This window comes from Phascolarctos cinereus, unplaced genomic scaffold (assembly GCF_003287225.1).
Source record: "Phascolarctos cinereus isolate Bilbo 61053 unplaced genomic scaffold, phaCin_HiC Scaffold_4;HRSCAF=312, whole genome shotgun sequence".
Classification (NCBI taxonomy): domain Eukaryota; kingdom Metazoa; phylum Chordata; class Mammalia; order Diprotodontia; family Phascolarctidae; genus Phascolarctos; species Phascolarctos cinereus.
This window is the reverse complement of record NW_027555847.1, coordinates 169937387-169964261: the sequence shown is the minus strand read 5'-3', so window position 1 is coordinate 169964261 and position 26875 is coordinate 169937387. Positions and strand designations below refer to the sequence as shown.

At 38.2% G+C, this 26875-nt stretch overlaps 1 protein-coding gene across 4 annotated transcripts in view; it reads right to left on the bottom strand.

Annotated features, from left to right (window-relative positions):
• Positions 1-11064: 11064 nt before the first annotated feature.
• Positions 11065-26875, bottom strand: part of CLEC16A (C-type lectin domain containing 16A) — a 219587-nt gene continuing 203776 nt past the window's right edge. For 2 of the 4 annotated variants that reach the window (XM_020972507.2, XM_020972506.2), the window contains exons 22-23: positions 25858-26019; positions 11065-16026 (exon numbers count right to left, since the gene is read on the bottom strand). In XM_020972507.2, the coding sequence (XP_020828166.1) occupies positions 15674-16026; positions 25858-26019 (515 nt within the window). In that variant the 3' untranslated portion in view covers positions 11065-15673. Of the gene's footprint in view, positions 16027-19465; positions 19590-25857; positions 26020-26875 lie in introns of all 4 variants that reach the window. The other 2 variants (XM_020972509.2, XM_020972508.2) reach the window with 2 other exon arrangements.

Sequence of the window (26875 nt, the reverse complement as noted above, 5' to 3'; positions counted from 1 at the left end):
TGATTGAACAGGATGCCCCAGAATGTCTCTTAACTCTTGCCCAGCAAAGCTGTTGAATTGACCTACATTCCTACCATGTTAGCATTTAAGGTTGTAAAGTGCTTTACATATATTATCTATTTGATCCTTATAATAACCCCATGAGGTAGGTGGTATTACTTCCACTTTACAGATAAGGAAACTGAGGCTGAGAGGTTACATGACCTGCCCGGGGTCACGGTGTCTGAGGCACAATTTGAATTCAGCTCTTCTTGACTCCAAATCCAGCACCCTAACCACTGCACCACCTAGCTGCTTAAGCACTTAAAAGTCACTTTCTCTTCTCCCCTCTCACATTGCAATGTGCTGATTGATTGCCTGTTGTGCTTTATTGAAACAGTCTCCTGGGTTGGCTCCCTAGAGAATCCTTAGAGAAATTTCCAAGAGAAAAAAATGATGAAAATAGACAGGAAAGGCTCACAAGTTCATGAGCACTAAGCACTTAAGAACAACTATTTACATCATAGTCGGTGGGGAGGCAGAATGGAGGTGGAAAGGCTGCGTCATGAAGTCACACCAGGGGAGGGCAGAGGTTTAATTCTTCGGCAGACCCTGTTTCAGGGAGGCTGCTTTTCTGGGGAATTGCTGTTGTCTAACTACATAACCAGCAAGCAACTCATCCTTTTTCCTAAATCATTTCAGACAGGAAATCTAAACATTCTGATCAGGCTACAGCTAAAAGCCCAGACACGAAGAACAGTTGCTAGGGGTTCAGGGAATGGGTTATGGGTTGGATTAGATGACCATCAAATTTCCTTCCAACTCTGAGATTCTGAGGAATAGTAAATGTTAAGTGCCTACCATGTGAAGAGCACTGAGCTAGCTATGAGGATACAAAGTTTAGATTTCACACAGGCCTTGTTTATACAAGAATCAGCATCATGTAGTGGGAAGAGAGCCGGGTTTTAAGACTCAGGAGCTCTGGTTTCTAGTCCCAGTTCTGTTTATTAGTAGTGTGGTTATAGGTAAATCACTTAACCTCTCAGTTTCCTCATCTTTAAAATGGCATGAGTATGAATGATACCTATCTCACAGAGTAAGCAAAGTAAGCAAGTGTTTTATGAACCATGAAGAGTTATATTGATATGAATTATTATTATTCCACTCTAATTGAGCAAAGGGAAGAAGGGAAAGCAGGGGAAAGCAAGAAAGCAGTGAAGAGATCAGTGAGGAAAAGTAACCCCCTTCTGCTAAGGCTTGTCCACACTTATTAACCATAATCTCCTTAGTTAATGAAGTCTCCCAGCTTAAGTACTCCCAGGGATATGACTAAGAATTTTTTTTTCTTTTATTCAGGCCACAGAACTCAATGGGGGGAAATGGCATATGCACTTTCCAAAATGTAAATGCTAATTATCCAAATGACCACAGAAATCCAGAAAGAGGGTCAAGTTGTGAAGAAGATACTAGGAAGATGGCTCCTGACACTTAGTGTCCACTGGGCCACTTGCTAGCCTGTATTAATCTATATGAACACAGCTGAGGCTGATGCATCCTGGGTCAAAGCCAAAATAGTCCAGCAAAACAAGACTTAAAATGGGAAGAATCCCATTCTTGATTCTTTCTTAGATCATAAAGTCATACAGTTATGGCTGGAATGGAGGTCAACAGCAACCTTCACTTTAGAGATGAAGAAACTGTGGTCCAGAGAGGCAATTATAGAGTACACAAATTCTTAATGCTCACTCAGACTTCTGTAAGGGTGCAACACAACCTGTATGGGTTTTAAGCATGTAAATACTTGAATAAGAAAGGTAAACTTTTTGTCAGAATGTAATTATCTAGATGTCCATATCATCCAATAAATTATTTGCATTATTTATTAAAATAAAATTTCATTAAATATTAACATATATGTGTGTGCATGTATATGTGTGTGTGTGTGTGTGCGCGTGTGTGTGTGTATTGCATAATGTATTCCAAGTTCAGGTTGATATAACTTTTCAAATATCTATTGTTTTTCCTTAATACCGCCCCTGGCTAAGAGTTAACATTTTCCGATGAAGAGATGGAACATTTTTTGCAACAATGACTGAAACACTGGACTTAAGACCTTAAAGTGTCTCTAAGGGATCCTTCAGGATACAAGATGGCCTTGTCTACCCAGATTGTTACAATATAAGGCTCTATGTGCCTCTTGATAGAGAGGAAGAATGAGGGGCTTCTTGGTCCATCTATAGGGACTTGGCATAGATCCCTGGAGAAGGTTCAGGACATCGCCCAGATCCAGTTAAGATCACAGATCCCTTCATGCAAAGATTGGGGAAACACCTTCATTTATTTTACCTCTGCAGAAAGATGGAATTGAGATGACCACTTCTTCCCACAGAAGGAAGCTGAGAGAGCCCAATCTCATGGTCACAGCTGCAGGACAATGCTACTGGCTATACGCTTTTGCATACCTGCCAAGAGCCAGGTTTCCATGCAGGTGAGCCTGATGCTAGAGTTCAACCTCCATCATGGGCCATTTCCGTCTGACCCCATTACTCAGGTTCTCTTTTGGCCTGATATTGCAGGCTACAGAACTCAACAGAGTGAAATGATGTATGCACTTTAAAAAAATGCAAATGCTACTTACAGTCATCCAAGGCATAGTTACAAAAGCCCTTGCCACTGAAGACATCTTCTTTCCTGGAATGACTTCTACTAACTTCTATTAAGTCCAAAAGGGCTGTCAAGAGATGTAGCTGCCATATGACCAGAAAAAACCCACTTCCCAATTAGGAGGCAAAGATATGAGTGATATTCTGAGCCTCACCCCAAGTGGAACACCATCAAAGTTGCCCTGGCTATGGAACCTCTCTATCACTTCCCTTACCCATGTGTCAGAGGTATCCTGGGGATCACTGACCAAGAGACAGTATGGAGTGGTGGAAAGAGTGCTTGTAGTTAAGAGTCTGGGTGCAATTCTTAGCTTTGATACTTCTAGCTACTGAACCATGGAAAAGTAAACCTTTCAGCCTCAGTTTCCTCATCTAGAAAGCAGGTATAATACTACTTGGATGAATTGTCATTCTTTTCCCTCACCTAAGAGCCTTCTAATCAATGGAGCACAAGTCCATATCCTCTCCTGAAAGTTCCAACTAGGAAAACTATTTCAAAAACTAAAGGGAAAACAATCTTCTATAGCAGACCCTTTGCTAATATGGGTTACAATTCATTTTGCAGTTAATTGTGCCTTTGTGCCTGCCTTTCATTCCCATTCTCTTGTCCTTTTCTGACCCCTTCCTCATGTCCTGCACAAAGTTTATAGGATCATAAAGCAGGAAAACTGCCATGCTACTGGAACATAGAAGGAAAAAATGAACCCTCTTCACCTTCCATCTGATCTGAGCTAAATGAAGCAAAAGCATGGGCACTGGTAGACAGTCATCCCTCCTTTTAGGGAAAGAAGTGATGAGCTCAGGGCTTTCTCTTTACCACTGAAAAGTGTGTTTATTGCCTCTGGCCAGAAAATTCCTCTATATGTGCAAAACCAATTAATCTAAAGTGCTTCAGGCCCCTAAAGCACATTCCTAGGGCATTTGGTAATTTTTTGGTGTTACTTGGAATTTTTTTGTACCAACTCAGAGACACAGGGATGAAAAACCATTATGGCCCTTCCTCCCTCCCCAATGTAAAAGAAAAAAAAAGAGCAAATATATTTACTCCCAGTGGAACATTTAAATGATTTTAGCATCTCATTTGGGGGTGGGGGTAGATTTAGTCTCAGATGTCTGTATACAGAAAAATGGCAAGAATAGCACTCACTGTGGAAGAAGAAAACTGAAATTGCCAAGAATGACTCGATATTACTATGGGCTCAGGCCCATGGATTCACTTCACCTTCATAGCAAACACAACTTACCTGATTTGACATTTAGGGGCATTAAAATAAATGTTTTACATATTTCTCACCTCTAGGGGACAAGTGATGGGCCATAGATAGAGAATGAGCCACATTTTTAGAACTGATAGATATAACTGCATTTGTTTGTTTGACTAATATTTATTAGTTACAAGGAAGGCCTTTAATTGGGGAAGAAGACATTATGTATGTGTGTGGGGTGGGGTGGGGTAGGGGAAGAGTAGAATAATGATAAAGAACAATAAAAAGAAGCGTTATCAGTGAAATATGTAAAAATACGCAAGAGAGCAAAAGGAAATTCAGTAGAGACGGAGACAAGAAAGGAAGTACTGTTACAACTATCTGAAATTGGACATACGGTCAAAAAAACTAACAAACTACGCATTAGATTCATAGTTTCATGCATAATCCTCTTTCTGCCCTTCTTTGTATATTGAAATGTTTATATTTATTGATGACTACAAATAAAAGAATTAAAAATAAAATATGTCAATATATGATTTTCTTACAATGTTAAAGAAAATTATTTTAAAGCAGTTACAATAACTATGATGGATGGAGAACCCCAAACTTGAGAAAATGTAAGGTCGTAAAAGAGTTTGGAAAATTAGAATCTTCTCTTTACTTCCAAACTGCACCACCTCTGCACTCGGCCCTGACCTCTCCCCTCATTGCCACTCCCCAATCCCCCCCCCCCAATTTCCTCAATTTCGATTCCCAGGTTCTGAACTTCAGGCCCTATTTGCTCCCTATCCTTAACTTAGTAGGACCCTAGACACTTTAAGAGTGCGGGGCTTTGAATCGGTAAGACTTAGGTTTAAATGCTGCTTCACATACTTCATACACTTACTAGCCCTGTGACTCTAGGTAAGTCACTTAACTGCTCTGAGCCTCAGTTTCCTTAACTGTAAAATGAGGGATCTGGATTAGATGCTCTCTAAGGAGTCTTCTAGTTTTAAATCTACGATCCTATGAATGTAGTGCAAATTGCAGGATTTGGGGCTGTGCTTTCAGACTGGCCTCTTAGCTTTTTGTATGAATTGCTGAGTAGGAAATGGGGGTGAGAGCCTCAAGAAATGATTGGTTTCTTCACTTAAGAGTAAAAAAAAATCAAAAATACCTTAATAGAAAAGCATTGCAACAACCATTCATCTAAAGTGTTTTCAAAGAACAGGGCACGGGCTGAGGAAGGGGAAGGTATCTTCAGCAGAGTGACATGAAGCAGCATCCAATGTCAAACCCCTCTATGTACACATTTTGCATAAAAACTACCTGGGCACACTCAGTCTACTGTGGTCTGTATTGTCAGAATGGCTAAGAGCTGTATGAAACAATGCAAAGTGAATACACGGAGCTAAAAGAACAACATACACAAATAATTATACAACAATGTAAATAAAGTCTACATTGAGAGGCAAAGAAACCTGTGGCGAGTATAAGAATGAATATTGTTCCTAAAGTAGCAGTTCTCAAAATGTGGTCTAGGGATCGCCCTGAGGTTCCCTGAGACGCTTTCAGGAGGTCTTTAATGTCAAAATTGTTTTCATCAATATCAAGGTATTCTAATTTTTAACATGGTACATACGCTGGCACATAGTAGATACTTAATGTTTATTGACTGATGATATACATCATAAATATAAACATTTTGGGGGGCCCTCAATTTTTAAGTGTAAAGGGGTCCTGAGAACAAAAAATCTGAGAACTGATGCTCTAAAGTTAAGGCACATAATCCTAGGCTTTTAGATTTAGAACTGGCAGAAATGTGAAAGGTCATTCATCTTTACCCCCTTGTTTTACAGCTGAGAAAACTAAGGCCTAGAGAAGTCATATGACACATTCTTTCTATTTTTTATTTTATTTTATTTTTTTAGTGAGGCAATTGGGGTTAAGTGACTTGCCCACAGTCACACAGCTAGGAAGTGTTATGTGTCTGAGGCCAGATTTGAACTCAGGTCCTCCTGACTCCAGGGCCGGTGCTGTATCCACTGTGCCACCTGGCTGCCCCCTGACACATTCTTTCTTCATGTTAACAATCCATAAACTGCTTGGTGGAAAGTGAAATGCATCATCAGTCAAAAATTACGCTATTAGGTAATTTTCTTTCGTAGTGAGTGTACTTTGTAAGTTTTATTTGAGTATGTAATGGGAAGGGCATTGTGGCAAAACAAAATGAATACACTGAAAAACATGGTGGGGAAAGAGGGTGGGCAAAGAATCCTCAGTTTTGTTTTTTTCTTTTTTCACAGCTTTGGCTTTCTCTCCCTTGACTCGTTTTAGAAATTGTGTTTCAGCCAAACTGGATTACTAGCTGCTCTTTGAACTGCCTACATGCACTCTCTCACCAACTATCCTTCCCTGGACTCTCTCATTCTGGCCTCAGGTCCAGCTCAAGTGCTCCCTTCTGTAGGAAGCCTTCCCTGATTGTCATAGTTGTAATTACTCCCTCTCTCCTCAATTTACTTTGCATTTACATGTCAACATTGTATCCCTCTAGTAAGATGTACTGTCCTTTAAGGCAGAAATGATTTCATTTTTCAACTTTGCATTCCTAGCACCTAGAATAAAGTTTCATACTTAGTAGGTACTTAAATGTTTGCTGGAACCTATTTAAAGAAAACAACTGTTGAGTATAACAACCAAACTACATTCCCCCTCTTCCATCTTCTCCTAGGATCCCATGAAATCCCAAATCCAGAAGAAAATAGTATTTTGAAGCTTTACTGGCAAGAGTGAATTTAAAAAATATTTTGTGAACCAGAATTCCAATTAAGTTGCTGTGTACCTTGAGATAGACCTGGATGAGAAGGCAGCACAGTCCAGTTGAAATTTCCAACAAAAGCTTAATGGCTCATAAAGCCTCTAAACAGAAGCGGCCCCATTCCAAAATAATGGAAATCTTGCTCTCGGTTCAGTCTGTTTCTACTCTAAACTAAATCCACACTTGGGACTTGCTTAATACTCTCAGGGAGGGTTAAAAGGAGTCTGTGCAGGCCTAATTTCCAGTGAAACGAACAAAGATAAACCAGCCCAGGAGAATGTGAGGGAAGGAAGTGCCAGTGCTGACTCACCATTCACAGGATTCCAGAAATAAGAATGATATAGAGGACTTCGATTCAATCAATGCTTACTAAGTGCCCACATGCAACGTACTGGAGATTCCAAAAGTTGGAAGAGACTATTTAGACCAAACCCTTCATTTTACAGACAAGTAAACTGAGGCCCAGATAGGTTAAGTGACTTGCCCAGGTTTATATAGGATGTGGCAGAGCCAGGATTTGAGATCCTATGACTCTTTCCATCATTTTTACAGCTCCTATTCTCAAGTGGCTTGCCTTCTAGAAGAAGCTATATACCATGTACACACAAAAAGTATGAGAGAATGTGTGAAAGGGTAAAGGTGAGGTGTAAAAGAAAATTAGAGTACTTATTTCCAGATGGAGGAATAAAGACTTCATTAATCTTAGGTGGAACGTGAGATGGGAGTTGAAGATTTCAGCAGTTTGCAATGTGAAGGGCAAGCAGGCATAGGAGCTGGCCTGTACAAAATAACGTGGACTCTTGAGATTGGGGAATACCTAGTGGTACCGTTTGGCTGGAGTCTGTGAAGCACAGAAGCATAAAATGAGGTTGGAAATTTAGGTTACAATTATGGAAGGCCTTACCTGCCAGGCTAAGGAATTTGCATTTTATCCAATATGCAATGGGATGCATTGAAAGTTTCTGAGCAAAGAAATGACATGGTTCAGATCTAATAACTCTTAGGAAGATTAATATGGCAACTTTGTGAAAAACATATTAGGAAGGCGAAACACTCAAGCCAGGGAGCACAGTTGGGTGGCCATTATAATTGTGTCAGTTCACAGAACTCCAAATTTTTTTGATACACCTGTATCAACAAACATTTTTTGAGCACAACCTTCAGTTATGAGTCTAGTGGGGGACTGGTGCATGTGTGGAATGCCTCAGTGTGCTTCTAAAAGAGAAGTGATGACATGGATGGAATAATAATAGCTAAAATTTTATACAGTTGTATGTGCCGCTACACTAAGCACTTTAAACTTATCTCATTCAATCCTCCTAACAATCCTACGATATTGTTATGCTTTTATAGATGAGGAAACTGAGGTAGAGGTTAAGTGACTTGCCCAAGGTCACACAGCTAGTAATTGTCTGCGGTTGTAATTGAACTCAGGTGCTCCTGACTCCAGGTCTGGCATTGTATCAACTATGCCACTTAGCTGGAAATATCTTAGAGACACTGTGGAGCACACGGAGACATTCCATAACTGGTTCTAGCCTCCTTGCCATGTGGTTAGTAGCTTTTATCAAATGGCCACTTAGCTAGACCTAAGATTATTTACAAAAACATCTATGGCCTACCAGTCTCTTTGGCCATGTTCTCTTCAGCTGCATTCTTGGTAGATCTTTTGAACTTTTAAACTAAGATCTTCTCCAGTGAGAGATCTTGCTAAAGGGAGAGGTCTTGGGCCCTTCCCGCCAAGGTTACCATGTGGTCCTGTGAATATAGGCCTAGATTCTTTGCCTATCTTGATGTTCTTTCATTTTAGGTGAAGAGAGAATTATCTCAGCATCCCTAGTTTTTTCAGGGCATTAGTACTGGTTCCCTGGGAAGCAAAGCAAAACCTTTAGGACCCAGCCCAGAGTAGATAAGATGAGGAACTCATTTGGTAGTTACATTGCATCTAGGTATGAACTTGATGGGACCAATGTTACTTAGGACTACTCTCCAAAGTCTGAGATGGGATAGAAGGAACTGTGTCCCCAAGGTGCTTGGGGAAGGCAGAGGAGGAATATTTCTTCTTCTATTCTTGTTACATCTTTGAAGTAAATATTCCCCTATAAAAGATAATTGATGACAAGTGGTTGAAGGAACTGGCACACTAGTCACTGACAAATAAGATGAGGATAGACATAGGTGGTGGGGGCTTGAGTTGATAGCAGTAGAGAAGATATACCTCTCAACTCCTAAGGGTACCCTAGAACTCTGAAGGTAAGGTATAGCTGGCCTTGCTCTGGGTAATTAAGTCAGAAAAAATACACACACACACACACACACACACACACGTATGTATGACTACACTAATAATTATGTATGTTAGAAAGTTTACACAAAAATATAAATGAAAGGCTGAAATGTTATTGGGTTTACAATCGGGAGGTACTGGAGTTCACTGGGTAGGGCAGTGCATGGTAAGATCTGTACTTTAGGGAAAGAACTTTATCAGCAGAGTGGAAAGACATAAAGGAGGGAGATAAATCAGAAGGCTATTAAAATAGTCCTGGCAAGAAGTGGCCAGGACCTGAAATAGGATGGTAACTGAGTGAGTAAAGGAGATAGATGCAAAAGATGAACACAAAAAATGATAAAATTTGGCAATGGATATGTAGGGCAAGGAAAAGAGGAATTAAAGATGGCCCCCTAGGTAACCAGAAGGATGTTGGTGTCCTTGACAAGAAGAGGGGAGTTTGAAAGAGGGATGGGTTGGGAGAGAAGATAAAGAATGAGATCTGCAACACAAATCACAACCTATCCAAGCCTCATTCTGTGTGACTCACCCAGTCCCACCCAGAATGTAGGGGTAGGGGATGGTGGGGCTCTTACTCATTGGTTATTGCCTCAGAGCACAAAGTCTGCCCCTCCAAGGGGCACTGCAGCCAAAAGGAGATCTGAAGAGGAGAGGGTGGGCATAAGGAAGGAGAGGATTTTCCCATTAATACCTGCACAATCAGTGCTGTGGGTTGCTTGGGTTATAACTTCCTTGAGGAAAGGATGCCAGGATCAGAAGGAAGAGGTTGGGAGCTTGCAAATCAAAGGAAGGGGCAGAGTGGGGGAGTACTGAGAGATAAGAGGTCTGATTGTGTTAGAGATCTTCCCACCCTCAGGGATGAGAGAGATGATGAGAAGGTGGAGAGAGGGGAGAAGAGTGGTAAGACAGAGAGAGAAAGTAGACAGTTTGCTGAGGTATATTCACAGGAAGGTGGCAGAAAGAGGAAGGTAGATGGTGAGGGCAGCACATAATAATGGAGGTAATACTAGATTTGAGGTCTGAAGACCACCATTTGACTTTGGGCTGTGATACTTCCTAGCTGTGTGGCTGAGCAAATAATAGAAACTTTAAGCCAGTTTTCTTTTTTATTAGACTTAAGTTGCTTGAGGGCAGGGACTGTCATCTTTATATGCCCAGCACCTATCCCAAAATCTTGAACATAATAAGTCAAATAATAAATGTTTGTTGAACAGAATCGAACCAATGAAGATGACAGAGGAATGTTTCCACAGGGGCACAGGAAGACAATGGCTTCAACAGAAGCTAAGGGAAGAGACATGATGGTCAAAAATATTAAATGTTGCAAAAAACTTAAGGGAGATAAGGAATGAAACAGGCCATTTGATGTGGAAGTCAGGTTGAGGTAGGTGACAGACAGTCTCTCCATCCCTAAGCCCTGTCCCTAGGATAGGCCAAGCTCAAACCATGTCAGACCATTTTCATCTCAAGGACATTTTCTCTGCTTCTGGATTAGTACCTTTCATCCTAAAGGGCTTGAGGTACCTCATTAACTATTTTGTACCTCTCTGATTCTAAGCAAGAAAAAAATGACTAAAAGTTGAAATCTGAAAGGCCTTATGGTCGAAAACAAAGCTTAACATCACATCTACTGTGCACTCCATTTTATAACTTAGTGTCTAAAAAATGTGTTCCTCATGATACTGTTCAATCTACTCCCCCTCATTTATCTATACTAGAGATGGAAAATAACTCATCACTACTTAAGTATATTTCTTTTTGCACTTCCAGACTCCCTTCTTAAGAGAAAAAAAAAATCTATCTTTCTTGGTACAACAAATCATTTTGCTCTGAACCTAGTTGTCAAACCTGAGGTTATTCTTGGCTATGGTCAAAAGCCTGGTATTTAAAAGGATAATTTTTCAAATGACTCCATTTTACCAGGTCAGCAGGCAGCTCTACCCTCCTCCTAAGAAATCATTGACAAAGAATTGCCTGAAGAAAAGGCACGAAGTTTCCTCCATTCTACACAACCTGGAGTGACTCAGCACGATGGGGTACTGGTTCTTAGCTCTTTGCTTTCCTGAGGAAGCCTCCTGTAACATATGAAGAAGCCTCTATTATGACACAGTATAGCAATGGACCAGATTCTCCATAACACCATTTTTATTACCAAGTTAAATTTACAAGGAAGTTCCAGTTTTCATTTCCACCCTCATGCTTAGTACACATGAACTGTGACTCATGCCAGCAAATGCAGGTACTTCCCTAGAATGGGCCACATTTTCAGTAACATTTACTGTACCAAGATTTCCCAAATATGCTCCTCTCCAACATCTAGCATCTACATCTATTATTTAAAGGAACATAATGTATTATTACATGTACTCCAAACATTTAACATGACTTAGATTAAATATATTTATTGCCTCTAGAAAAAGATCAGAATTAAATTCTCCCTGTATTTTCATTTTTACAGTGCATCTTCAGAACTATGTATTTGTTATCAAGTATTGTATATTACCTTACTTAGATATGTGCATCATACTACTTACCTGACCCTTTTTAAAAAAAAATTGTTTTGCTCGGTGAATGCTTGGTTGGTCACCCTCTTTGAAAAAAAAAAACGAGATATCTCCCCCTTCTCCCATTGCAGTGAAGAACAAATAAAATAAGACAGTAAAATACAATGTGTTTTTAAATGAAAAGTTAAATAAAATCAATTTTCGACCTCTGCTCTATCTACAGGGATTAGCTCTACCAAATCTGCTTCTCTTTAAATTATAATTTTTTGAAAGACTATCATCTCATGATATCACATCCACTATAACAATCATAGTAGCAATACGTCTGCTTTAGCAGTGACTGCCGTATAACAAAAGTCAAAGTCACTTTGGCTGGCCAATTTCTCCAAGAGGCCCTGGGGCAGGGCATTGCATTTTCCTCTCATTCCCATTCCTCTATTCCTCATTTCTCCAAAGAACTCAAAGCAATAAAAGCACAGGTCATTCTACTCAACATTCTTCAGAAGACCACTTAAGAGAAAGTCATTTCATTTGCTATCACCAGGAGGCCAGGTTTGCTTGTTTTTAGATACACTTTAAAATCTTACATAATCCAATTCATTGGGAGTAGTTTGGCTGTACACCAAAACCCTGGAATTAAGCCTAACCTAGGACCAGTGCTGGTTAGATTACATGCTTCAGAGAAAGCACTGGGAATTAAAGTCAAAGTGACTAATAATCTTGTCCCCCTACTCTGGTAAATTAACTTCTGTTTCCACATTAAGGGTTAGGTCAAGGAGCAAAAGAATTGGAATAGGGTTGAACTAAGGTCTCTACCTGCATTTCCTGCAGGTGATACAAAGCGGGGTTAAAGGATTTTCTGAACTGAATTCCAAGGATTTGGGTCTAGGACCCAAACCTCAGAGGGGTCATATGACAATTCCAAAGTTTTTCCTAAGGCTAATCTAACTGTCCAATGCAAAAGATCATGAGAATTTGGTCTACCTACATTTGGCTATATGATCAACTATGATATTTGTGTTAATGTAAAGTGATGTGGGATGCAAAGATTCATTTTCACAGCAAGACAGAACCCTCGTAATGATTTGCTCAAAGTTTGTAGCTAAGAATGGTAGCAACTGTGTTGGACAGTTCTGCCTCCTCAACCTCAACATCCAACTTGCTATTGGCTTTTGGTGTAAAGTCTGCAACTATTCTTCCAGTTTAAAACAAACGAAATATACTACAATCCAAAGGGTCCCACAAGCAGTTAAGTATTCTAAAGAGTCAATATCATCTGGATAGTTTGCAACAAGTTTAGAGTACCAAGATTAGTAAAGTTTATCAGAGAAGAATAATCATGCTCACTCCTCCTGGTGTGTGCAATACTGTGGTGAAGTATATCCCAATGTCCTTTTATTTTCATATTATCCAATCATAGAAATGAGATGGTTCTTCTAAATATTGTTTTGAGAACCTACTTCTTACAAAAATCTGGGTCCTACCTTTTCTGTTCATTCATAATTATTTGAAATTGTCTGGCAGTAAGGAAGATGGCCTATGATCCTACAAATACTTTATGTTAAACAAGTATCTTGGGAAGAACAAAAAAACTGGAGGGAATACATTAAATCACAAAAGCTGCTCAATTCAATCCAACCTTAATTAGAATAGTTATTCTCTGAAAAGAAGGAATTTATGGGCCCTTGATAAAAGGATACAATTTGCATTCAGTAAGAGCCAAAGTACACCAGTCCCATTACAAATTCTCAAGGGTACATTGAACCAGACTGAAAACACTTAAAAAATTAGAGGATCTCCCATCACCAAAGATCCCATAACTTGCAATTTTTTTTCACAGTGCTCTGAGAAGACAATTGGGGAAATCATATCATTTTAGTAAATATGGTTCTATAGGATTTCTGGTAGGGACTGCATTTTTTATTTTCTGGGAAAGTATTGTTATTCTTTTTCTTTTCTTTCTTTCTTTTTTTTTTTAATGACAATGGCTGGGAAAGTAGCTGTGCTTCTCTATTTTCTGTTGCCAGAAAAAATAAGTACAAATAATTTCAAAAACAGAAGTAGCATACTTCTCAGAGGTTAACTGGCTTCCAAGAGGGTAAGAGGGAAACTCCATGTGTATGAAATGTTTCCCTCCCCTGATATACAGTCATGCTGCTGTAAGAAGAAAATGAGTAAACACTGAATAACCAACTGTTTCAGGGGGAAGGGTCACCCATTCCTTTATTCACTTATTTCCATTAATCATCTTATGCCCTTTTTTACCTGCCATCCCTTCCTTTGCAGGGAAGGACATGATATCTCCAATAACTATGGTTTTTACTGTCTTTGTAAGGGCTTTATTCATTTGTGCACAAACAGCATCTGTTTCAGATTGGATGTTTTCTTTAACAACATGAGGGTCCACCTGTTGCCATGTTTCTGATTGAAGGTCTGAAGGATGAAACTAAGTGGGAGACCTATTTGGAGTGACTTGGTACCCATAATTTTTTTTTTACTTCTTTATCCACTGTTTACAACTCTTTTAGGCCATTTCTATTCCAGTGACATAAAATCTGAATTTTAGCAGGTCAATATGCTACAGCATAGAACTAGTTTGAAAAATGTTGCAAGGACATTCAAAGATGTGCCAGGGATAGTCTTCGATAGCATCACCAAAAGTTCAAAGTCAAAAGTAGTATGAGAATTGGTATCAACACATCTGATGGACAGATTCTTCACCAAAAAGAAAGTAGTCTTTTAGTTTTACAGTTGAATGGATTGAGATGAATAATATATTAACTATTTGTGGACGGTAAACAATTTTGCTTTGTAGAAAGGTATATATGATCTTTAGTTTAATTTTAAATACACCAGTGTGTTCATCCACATATAAACCAAAATGTGATGTTGAAAGGATGAAAGAGGAAACATAGAGTCTTGCCTTGTTTTACAAATAAGCTTACCCATTTGTACAATGGTTGAGAGGGGAAGAGGAAGAGAGCAACTGAGTCAAATCCCTCAAGACTGCAAAGGCCTTGAATGTCACAACCATTGAGATTATTAGCTGGCTCTTGGATTTCTACCTCTGTGAATGAGTACACAAAACTGGTTTTATGGGCAAATTCAGTAGACAAATCTCATTTCACCTGTGTAAAATTATAGGAAGTCTATTCCGCAGTCCTCATGGTTTCCCACATTTCTTTCTTTGCCCCATACAGAGATGGCAATAACTAAAGGGGATGCTCAAAACACAGTTCACATTTGGTTACAGAAAAAGGCCTGAGTAGAAGATTTCTTTGAATTTTTTATCTTTTCAAGAAAAGATGTTCTCATTAAGGAACAAAACAGAGCTTCTTCTCTGTGACAAAGAAGCCTACTATACATGGTATCTTCAAATCCCTTCTCTGTTTGAAAAAGAATCTACGCTTTCTAAGAAGGTGCTTTTTCATTCAATAGGCATGCAGAGTTGGGTTGGTAAGTAATGAAGTCATAAATGTCACTTATGAAAATGTAGCATACCATACCTTCTTCATAGACAGCTTTGAAAAGACAGGTAACCTCAAGATAAAAAAATTATACATTATACTCTTAGCATTACAAGAAACTTCAGGAATGAGGTGGCGGTGGTTTTTCTTTTTTTCAAATAAATGTTTCTAGTCTGATATCAAATGTTGAAATAAATATTACACCAATGAGACATTACTACAGTTCATCTCATTTTGAATATCTTTTGAAATGACCTCATCCATTGCTGTTAGATAAATCTGTTCAGTCAACTCAAAATGAACAAAATGAAAACAGAACTACTTAAGCTGAATGGACACAGTTTTCTGGTGGTAGGTTTGACACAGCTACAAGAGCCTTTTTTGTTTTTTTGCCTCTTTCTGGACAAGTGTTTTGTGTCTGAAGTCTAACAAAAAGAATAACAAGAATGTCACATAGAGGTTTCTTCTTTTGGCAGCAAACATGGAACAGCATCACGCAGGTATAATTATGGTAGTCTGGAGAAACTCTGTCTTCATCAATTTCTTAGATGTCTGGTTCTTTCTTATGTACAACATGAGAAATGTGAATTTGAACAGAGAACTGGGTTTCTTTCATTTCAAGAGACAGAAACAATATTTGTTAGGATAGGCTACTGCCCTTTCTTATAATCCTGGCTGTTTCACAAGTATCCTTCATGTAGCTACCATTTAGTTCCTATAGCTTTTTGAGGGGCCACAAATAAAAAGAAAGCAAAATCAACTGCATCACTGTTCAGACTGATCTGCTGGCGCATGAGGGGCAATCTCACCCTCTGTCACTTTATAAGTTTCTATCTGTGTGGAAGACTGAGGGGTGCAGGTAAAAGAGTGGAGGCTGTGTGGGTCAACGGGAGGAACCAGGGTCAAGGATTCCACACTCAGGGCATCTGTAGTGTCATCAGAAATGAGAGAGATGGTGGGCTGCTGAGCAGGAATCAGACTGGGGGACAGGTTTGCAGTTTCCACTTCTGAACCCTTTCCAAGGCTCTTGCTGGACTTGGAAGTTGTAGGGATTTCATTAACAATCACCACTTGGTCAGGAAAGGTCAGCGGGAGCTGCCGGGGAGCCGTAGGATCATCTGGTAGAAGAAACAAAGAAATATTTAAAATGATACAATTTTTTCTATTTGAGGCCCTGCAGATTCTACTCTGTCTCTCTCTCTCAAAAATGGTTCCCTAAGGGCTGCTTGAGCCCTCTGAAAAAATATGCAAGAAGTAGCCAGATATCTGGCAAGCAACTTGCCTCTAACAATCTTTCTGTATACTCAAAAGCAAGCATATCAAAATACTATCTCTAGATGTGATGCAAATCTGCATTACTATGACTATGTAAATAGTCTGGAACATATACATTACAGGTGGATAATGACATTATAATAACACTGCAGTGCAGGGACATGGGTGTGGCCATGCTTTATGTGTGGCTGGATCCTGACAAACACCATTCAGAGCACATTATTAAGGAAGCAAACTAGCTCTAATAAACTTATGAATATATTTCAAGTCTGTATAATGACCATTTCTAGAAACTAAATTTGGTGAAATTTGCTCAGGGTTGGTGTAGGAGGTCAAACATGAAATCACTGGGAAAAAGAAAAAAAAAGGCAGCCCTGATTCTGGAGAACTTTTCAGCTTATACAAACCCTGGACTGTGGTTAGTTTCACACTGGTACACGTAAGTGCTGAGTTAGCAATCAGAGAGGGACCTCTAATAGTCAAACTCCATTACTAGAGTGATTATTCTCCACTGGGACTATGGAAAAGAGCCATTTCAGGGGAAAGGAGAGGCTTTCCACCTAATGAAGTTATTTTAGGAGCTGCAATTTCTTTTTTGGTACTTTTCAAAATGCTGATTAAATTACAGACAAATTACCTATTTGCCTTCCAGTGAGTGTTTCACATATACAGAAACACTCAATAAGACTGGAGTTCATTTTAAATACATCTTCCAAGATTCCAGATGATGGTAATTTAAAAAACCATTATAGTGATGCAGACATTTTGTTAGGAGAAATAATTTTTATTTATATGGATCTTCATTTCATGGATACCATTTAATTACACTGGCCATCTGCAGAAGACCCTCTAATGAGTTTTATTTCTGATGATGCAATGGGATCTTGAGGATGATTTAGAAATGTTTCAATATGATTCCTGCTAGTTTTAATCAAAGAAAAACAAAACAAAACTAAGGCAAAAACTAAACCCATAGCAAAGGACAGAAAACAAAATATTATACAGAATGGAAACAGGAAAATCCTGATTAATGCTATTTCAAAGAGGAAAAAAAACCATATGCAATTTATCTCTGGAAGTACCAATCTACATTCTTCTAGTAAGACTGCCAATCAAAATATGCTCATAACTTGATTTTTTAAAAATTAAATATTAGTCTTTAAAAAGAAAAAAGGAAAAATAAATGTCTTGGCCTTAGATTTTTGTCTTGAGTAGATACAAGAAAGAGGCAGTAGGGTAGTGGTGAACAATAGTAAAAAAAAAAAGTGATTCAAGGCAAAAAACCAGAACAAGAAATCTGAGCAAACACAGAACATGGATTCTGATTCCTCTGATTTCAACTAATTCATTCTAATTGATAAGAGGTTTTGTGGTGGTCCCCTAACTTGAAATATCTACAGGCCTATCAACTCTTCATTTCACATTGTTTCCCTCTAATTTGGCCTAACTTTCCATTGCAGTGAATACAAAGGCTAAAACATGTATAATTTAGGGGCAGATAAAGCAGTCTGCAAATGACAGAATCAAACTATGCATTTAGGTAATCCCAAGAGCATAATGAAGGTATATGTGGCAGGGGCAACTCTCAAAATTCTTTTTCAATGGTTTTCCATTTGCTGTATTTTGTGTTTTAATGTAGTTTTCAGATACACAGAAGAAAGCTACTTAGAAGTGGCAAATATCACAGCCCAGATTTTTGAACAATGTCACAAATGAAGGGTTCTTTGATGACAGGAATGATAAACAATGTTAGAAATTTGCAGCAAAAAATGTAATGGTTTAGTCTGGAAAATGAATTTACAATTTAGAGAAAAGTTGTTTTTCACCTAAAAATCACTTCAGTAATCTTTTAAAGGAATATTCCTTTATTCTTCCCTAAACAGGCGTACTATTCCTAAGTTTAAACCAACTCTCTCCTTGATTGTGACATAATTTATCAATGCAAGGGTGAAGGAGAAGAGGAGAACTTAATTAGGCTTTCATAAAGGAAAACCAGGACTAAAAGAGGACTAATTTTCCTGCCAATTATTCATATGAAGAATACTTCTGTAGCCATCATGATGGCTGAGGGCTTTTTCTCAGTCCAACAAAGTATTATGATTATGGCCAAGGAAACACTGTATTTGAGGGAAATACTGACCATGTGAACAAAGGTGTATGAGACTAAGGTGTTTAGACTCTTAGACTGAGCAATGAATTTTTAATTGGTTTTTATCAGATAACTAGTACCTACCACACCACAGTGTTATGCATCCTGTGGACAATTGCTAAATACTTGCTGCCTGAGAGCCTGTAATAAAAGACTTTGGTTTATTGTCCTATGACAGAAAGGCACAGAGTAAAGTTACACAGAAAATCAAGAAAACTATAAAGTAAGCAAGAGTGAAAAACCCAAAGGGAAGAAGCTTTTAAATAAAAAAAAAAAGTCAAAATACCACCGACAAAAGAAATCATAAACTACTAGAACACAACTTGGAAACCAAACCAGAAATATAATTTGCGAAAGTTAAAATGTTTAAGTCCACAACAAAGGTCTTAGCAAAGATTCTTCTCAATGGTCCATAATCAATCTAAATGAAAACTATTATACAAAAAGGGGGAAATGATAAACATATTAATATTTGTAAAAGAAATTATTATTGTGCTAGGACTCCTACTGTTTAAATTACATTTATTACTTCAAGTAGAAAAAAAATAATTCCATAATAGCATTTGACTGCTTGGTTAATGCTTTGTTTTCTTTCGTATGCTACCCTTTATCTCCTGACCTCCCTTTCTCCCCAAAAAAACCTCCAAACAAAACCTCCACACCAAACTTGATTCAGGATAACCCTGAAGAAATTCCATTTGGAAATTTATCTCTATTTCACAGCACACTGAATAAGCCTGCTAGTGGATAGGTTTGTGCCAATCTTGACTTTGACACTGTATTTCATAGAAATGGGCATCATTCCAGATCTGCACAAATTTAGCTTAGAACTGAGCTTGAAGTACCTTATAGGTCTCTAAGTATTTCATTTTACCAACTAGACACAGCCAAAAAGATAATTTGAAGAAAAGCTTCTACACGAAAGCTTATGAAGTACCAATTATGATGAACTGTATTGAAGTTTAGAATGATGTTCTTAAATCATACAGCCAAATGCTTTCAAAGTTCTGCTGGATGATGCTTTTTTAGATAGTGTGTCCCACCTGTACCTGAGCAAGTCATGGTTGTTAGTATGGAAATACAGCATGGCTTTTAAGGGCTGTGAGCTCATGAAGTCTAATGGAAGAACCTGCCTGAATTGATTTTGCGTGAGTTGCCGTGGCAGCTGCTGCTTGAAGACCTAAACCCAGTGTCCACCATGACTGTCAGCCTCCGACAGACTGAACACTCGCCGTCGTCCTTTCCTGCCAGACCTTACTAAAGGAAAACACAGCGACAGATCATAGGAAGCCTTTAACAGAGAATGGAACAGAGAAAAGGGAAGTGGGAATGGACACAGGATAAATGTTACAATACCAACAACAAAACAGTAAGAGATGCAGTGTAACATTTGCTCATAACTGCTGGTGTCTAGCGCTATTTATGCAGTCATGCTTAGCATGCAGGTTAGGTAAAGCTACTGAAGAGCAAATGACATCTAAGAAGGAACATATCCCCTTCCAATCATATTTCTTAACAGTGTAAAGCATCAGGCCTGTTGGGAAAGGAAACAAGATTTTGGTTCAACAATATCTAGCCTAAGGTTGCAAAATTCAACAGACTCAAGAAAAAAATACTAGTGGATTTCGGATGTGAACCAGCAGTTAAGAAATGACAGTTTTACATGTGGGACAGAGTAAGGAGGTAGAGTTGAGTGGGGGGGAAAGGTGGGAGGGAAGGGCCAGCCAAACCAGCTAAGTGAAACAAGCATATTTTTGACACTGATTAATAAAGCGGACAACTATCAGAATCACATCAGGAAAAGTACAACACTGTTCTCTGATGAGTGAACCACTAAAGCCATAGCTAGAAGGCAAAGTTTACATGAAAACCTTTAGGTATTATAGTAGACTAAATTAGTAAAATTTTAGGGCTTTAAAATCACCTAGTCCAACCCCTTCATTGGCTCAGATGTGTAAAGGGATTTGTCCAAGGTGACACAGCTTGTCAGTGGCAGGGCAAGGATTAGAACTGAGGTTGTCTCTCAGCGTGTGTTCTTTCCATTATACATAATGCTTATGGATACCTGCATTCCCTTAAAGGATCCTCAAATTAATACCTTTTAAAAAGCAAAGGCAAAATACTTCAACACAAAGGGCCTAAAGTAAAATACAGTGCTATTCTAATTGTAAGAAAAGGTTAGTGACATATCTTGTAGCAAGGGAAAATTTCATTGCCTTTGAAAGAAAGAGACTTCTAAGATTAAGGACTTTGAAAAGAAGCACTTTTTTTCTGGGTGTTGGTCCTCGAAATGAAATTAAATCATATGCATCTTCACTTAGTAGTATGCATCTTCACTTAGTAGTAGTCTGATTTTTTTATTTTTTAAATGAAAATTTGGATTATATTAAAACGGATGGTTCAACTGTATGGATATAGAAACAAACCACTGACAGTCTGCAGACTCATGGTCTCCTAGGAAAGGCCTACACTGACTTGTTCATATTGTCAAGGACATTCCACTCTATAACTTTTTAAAAGGACTAGTTCTTTCTTGCAAAGTCCTCCATGTCATTTTTTTCATATTTTTTTTCCAAGGAAACTTGGGAGAAATTCAAATGAAGCTGCATTTTACAGTTTGACATATCTTTAAAATGGGCATGATTAAAAGAGAACATGAGCTGCACCCAATACTCCCTTTCAGCTTCATCATAAAGTAGACTTCTCCCTTACCCAATAAGTAGCACATCCAAAAACACGTAAAAAATCTCAAAATATGGATATCTAAGGCTACAGTATAGCTTGGACATTCAGAGAATGCTTACCTGAGGACACTGTATGTTAAACCAAATCACAAGTATTAATGAAGGGGAAAAAATCCAGTCAAATAACTTAAGTATATTTCTAATGGCCTTAATATTTATTTCCACCATCAGGTCTATTTCCCTCTTTATGGGATTTTTGCTATTTAGATATAATCTTTGCTATTTAGATTTCTCAAAAACTGTAAAATACTATTAAAAAATGCAAGATGCATCTAATCCCATATTGTCTAAAAAGGGATCAAATTAAAGGCTATTATGTTTGGCCTGTCGCAGACATGACCCTTTGCTTTCAACCTAACAGTTAAAAAGTTTAATTTCTTTAACAAGAAAGTGTTTTGCTAACCACTGACCTCTTTAAGGATCTCAAAGCACTCAGTTTAAAAGGCAGAATAGTACGGAAATTATAATTCATTAATAATTATCTTGGTGTACTGCTTTTAATATATGAAAAATTTGTAATTAGATATCTTTGGTCCCAAACAGATTTTTCAGTGTCTAATCCTCCTAAGAAGCAGCATCTTCTTCCTCCTAATTTCATTATAGCACTGGCTTTCCAGTTGATGTGGAAATAGTCACTTTCAAAAGGTTATACAATATTTATTGCTAAATGACTATTACATAAAATGTCACTCTTTGATGCGATAAAGAATGAAACTGGAAAGATCTCTACTGGACTACAGGAATGTACAAGTTGATAGGACAAGTTTTCAAAAGAGACTTGTCTTCAGCTCTGAGTATTGAACTTAAGAGTTGGCATACCAGTTTGTTCACAGAGGAAGACATGAGTAAGTCTCAATATGTCTCAAACAGTAATTTTCAACCTTTTCAGTTTCTGAAAAGGTAGATTCTTTGTAAGACTAAAGAGTCCCATGGACCATTCATTAAACATTTATTAAGGGGGAAGGAGAATATATGAGCACAACAACACATTGTTCTGAGAACAGAAAAACACCAAATAGCATGATCAAGGTGGGCTAAAGAAGGAGAGTGATGCTGTATGAGGGCAGACAAAAACATTAGAAGGCAGACATCAAAGTCTATAAAATCATAATGCGTAGGAAGAGGATGAAAAATGAATTTGTTTCCCAAATCCTAAGTTCTAGAATAAGTGGCCCCCCATAAAGTCTGAAGGAATTAAATTTAGGACACCCAAGAGAAAGTACTACTTCAAACAGTAGATAGTAGAGGCAGAAAATATAATTATGTTCAAAAAAGGTATAGCCAGGAGTGACAGACCCATAATGGGTTAGCAGATATTCTTGAATCTTTGATATTGAGCAAGGACAATCATATCCTTTCTCAGCACATGCTTTGGCCATAACTGGGATAGAACCATGAGTTTTATTCATGTGGGCATTTGATATACTATGTTCATGGAGTTTTTGCTTAAGATTAACAACTACATCAATGTTTTCTAGATGTTTAAGTTTGTGTGTTTTAGTGCGAGTTTAAATGTTATTCAGTGAAAAATAGACTTTAAAAACTGCCCTTCACTAGGCTCCATTCATTTGTGCTAAGACCCCATGGAAGACCACTGGAGGGAATACTAACGGTCCTTATCACTGGCATAAGGCTGATCTTCAAAACTATTTTGAACAGATCACTATGAATGATGACCCTAATTATTCCCTATGTGTATACTTCAACTCTGAGGGATTGTTTAAGACAAGGACATACATATGAGTAATCAACACCTTGTTTGGGACACCACTGACCCACACAATCCCAGGCACCTTACTAAAGAGAGTTTCAAGATAAGAGAAAATCTAGTTCGATATTCAGTGAGTGTTTTGAGCATATCAAGTAATTGTTCAGTACAAATGGAGAGTTTACTGACTCTAGGAGGCTACATAAACAGCAACAAAATTCATCTGATTCAGCACTACTGCCCTCAAAAACCATTCCAACAATAACTAGCAACACAGGATAGAGCATTTTTCTACTGTATAAAATGATTCCAGCAAATAGTAGAGTAGGAGGGTTGACTGAGGTGGTGCTCTATTTGGTTTGTTACAAACTAGGCCAGTCTGACTAAAATGTTGAGAAAATCACAAACCTCTTCATCAGAGGGTAGAAAGTGTGGTGGTAAAATGTTGTCATAGCTGTGGCTAAAGGTCAGAAAGCTGTACCTCTGGTAAGGATCCCAAAAACAGACTCCCTAGAAGCCAATATGGTGCCAACAAACTGGCAGAAGGACATCTATGCCAAGAATAATTCTTCCCTTCTTTTTGGTTGGTGGCTATGTACATCCCCTCTGCTGTGGTTCAGCATGATACCAACCAGATGTTGGAAACTTCTTACTAAAGGAACATCTCTCCCCCTCCCCCCACCTCCATAAAGAATCTGGAAAACCAATATCCTATTTTTTAAATTTAATTGACTATACCACAAGTTTAGGCCAGAAATTCTACATCTCAACACAAATGTAGGCTTTCAACTTGAGTTGTTGCCAGCTTTCAGGTCTAGATTTTTACACAATTTAGAAATAGTTTGGCTCCCATGGGGTAACTTACCTACTTTACAGAGCTGTTGTGTGCACAACACTTTCTAAACCCTGAGGTGCCTTCTAATTGGGAGCTATTCACTATTGTCATAACCCTTTTGAAGCAGTTCATATTCTTTGTTACTTTGTGGAGAGCGAGCAGCCTGCCTGACACGTGCTGCTCTTCATCATGTAGGTGAGTCACTAGAGTTTTGGTAGAGTCAGGCAGGCAGGATTTACTTCAGTGCTTTCACTGTCAGGCCACCTAAAAAATGGTGACCCAATAGATTTCTTCCAGATACAGTGGAATGCACAGAATTAAAGTATATACTTATAATGTTATGACCATCACTTATTGACTTGGTACTAAAACTAGTAGAACTGTCCAGTTACTTTCACCATCAGCTAGCTTAATAGCTCCTCATTTTCTAACATGAGAAAACATGCCATTGGCATGATATAGAGACTGAAGAGGAGATGAGTGTCAAGTGGATGGGAAAGACTGAGAAAAAATAATGCTGGGCATCTAGGGGAAGATGTGAAACATATACATGCCATGGTTAAGATGAACATTTTATACATTCTGAATCATGATAAAATATCACATATTTTAACAGGTTGGGCAGCTTAATAGCAAGGTACTATTCATTCATTCACTGAGTTTGAGGGTTCTGAGCCTCTTTTTATGTCACAGACCCCCTCTGCAGTTTGGTGAAACCTGTGGACCTCTTCTCAGAATAAGGTTTTAAATGTATAAATTAAATGTATCGGATTACAAAGGAAATCAATCATATTGAAATACAGTTATCAAAACAATAAAAATTTAAAAAGAAATGGGCTCATGGACTCCAGGTTAAGAACCCTAACAGTTCATACTTCTTTGATAAAATATCATATATCTATTAGGAAGAGTTTTATATTTGAAATATAATTACATTTATACATTTGTGACTATATTAAAATGCATAGACTGCAGCATAAGTGCATGAAAATAAAATACTATTCCTCTAATACAAAATATAAGCATTACTACAAAGCTTAACAAAGCCGAAGCTTTGGCTTCCAGCAAATTTCTAAGAGAACCTGGCAATAACTTATAAATCTTGAATCAGAGTTTCAGACTCCATGGCTGTTCTCAAAAGATGGTCGGTCACCTCAATTTTCAAGACCAAACTGGGTCAGGAGGGATCAGGTGCTGAATGGAAGAGCATCTAAGTGAAGTGGCTTCAGGATGACCTTCCTGCTTGGCCCCTCACTTCAATTCCCAGCAGCTCTCTCAGGCTCATGCATGTCAATAGAAGATCAAGGTAATGGATGCTCAGTAAACACTATGTGGGGGGACTCTTGACAGGATAGAGATACACTGAGCCAAACAAATGGCTGAATGAAAATCATGGCACATTAACCATTTACTGAGGATCAGAAAACCTTACAACAACTTTTAGAGAAATAAATCTGGAAACATTAGTGTATCATTTTCCTGAAGATGAAGAGGTGGCATTATTGAGCCACAAACTCGTGTGGCTTGACATGAAAATACTATAGAGAGACCACATCTTCACTGTCCTGACAGCGAAACACAGCTTAGAATCTTGTCAAATCTATCTTATTAGTAAAAATAAACTCATAATTTAATAAGAGTCTAAACTTGCTGCATGGTGTCTGGGCCATAATTCCTTGGTGATGACAGTACAGGTTATCAACTGTAATATAAATTTAAATTTTAAGCACAGTATTTTTAAAAAGAAAAACATTTATGATGACAAAATTCATCAAAGTTCCAAATAAGTGAACTTAGTATACTTTCATCCTTATGTATCCCCCCCCCCAAAAAAAAAAATTTATGGTCATAATTGGGACTAACTGAGGAAGAACTAACCTGACAAACTTCATTTCCCTGTAGCTCTCTCAGTGAAGAGCTGAATATGGTCCAATAATAAGCAGTAGAAGTGATTTAATCAAACTAGGTCAATCTGGAAGCAGGAGCAGGCAAGTCAGCAAGCAGAAAACAGATCAATGGAAAAAGCAATCTAGAAAGCTAAAACTATATCCTCCAGTGTCTATGATGATGAATACCTCATGACACCATCTGATCTGGGGGTGGGGAGGTTCTGGGTAGAAGGGCATACTGTGTATGAACTGGCCAGTTTCCCAAACAAGATTGAAAATCACCACTTTACAATTTTTTTTTCCTGGCTGATACACATTCCCCATCTTGCCCATAAAAAGTATTCAATACCTGATGGGCTTTGTGCTGCAGAAGGAGTGGAAGTGGAGCTGGGTGCAACCGAGTCACAGCGCCCCGTACTCCCACTACCACTGGAACTGCCACTGGAAGGAGGAGATGATGATGACAGGGGTGACGAACCATGCTGGTTTATACACTGGGCCACAGCAAAACCTGCAAGACAAGACCCTGAAATTCACAAACAGGGAAAAAAAAATCATCCAATCTTAACAGGCAAAGATGGCCTTAAGATGGACTGGGAAGGCCAAAGGATGAGTGTTCATTTCAGCACTAACAATTCTACAGGTCAAATAAACAACAAAAACCATTACTTGTATCAATTAACAATTTCTAAGCTCAAGCCAATGGTCTACTTGATTCAAAGAATATTTGACACAACAAAACTGAAGTGCAGTTAAAGTGTCTGGACAGCCCTCTAGAGTTTGTTGTAATGGTTTTAACCTGTTCTTTAAAAAAAATTAAAATGAAAATTTCATAAAGCAAACATGCTGGCTGCAAGCAAGAGAACAAAGATGGTTGAATACAGGAATGAGAATCACAAATCTAAGTTCCTCATGTTGGCTCCCTAATGAATTTAGTAAGCAGGTCACTCAAAGCTCTGTTTTTCAGAATACTCTCAGTATACTGTGCCTTCTTAACTATAAAGTAACGACATTGCTGGTAACTCTTTAACAAGGAAAATTCTAACTCTAGAGTATTTTACAAACATGGACGAAAATATGGAAGCTTAAGAACATTTACAGGACACACACAAACTACAGGAAGGAACATAAGGATTGATGATTTGATCTGCCGACGAGTTTTCAGAGGATCACCAGCCTGGTCAATTCTCAACCCAAATGTGGCTTGTGGTACAAAGAAAGCTTTTTTTAATCAAAAACCATAAAAAGAATAGCTGTAGAACACTCTTCACAACAACTATGAAATTTGGAATTTTAGCAGCTTTAACATTTTCTCTGGCATATAACTTTCATACAATCTAAAACCAAAAGTTTGCTCTTTCTTCTTT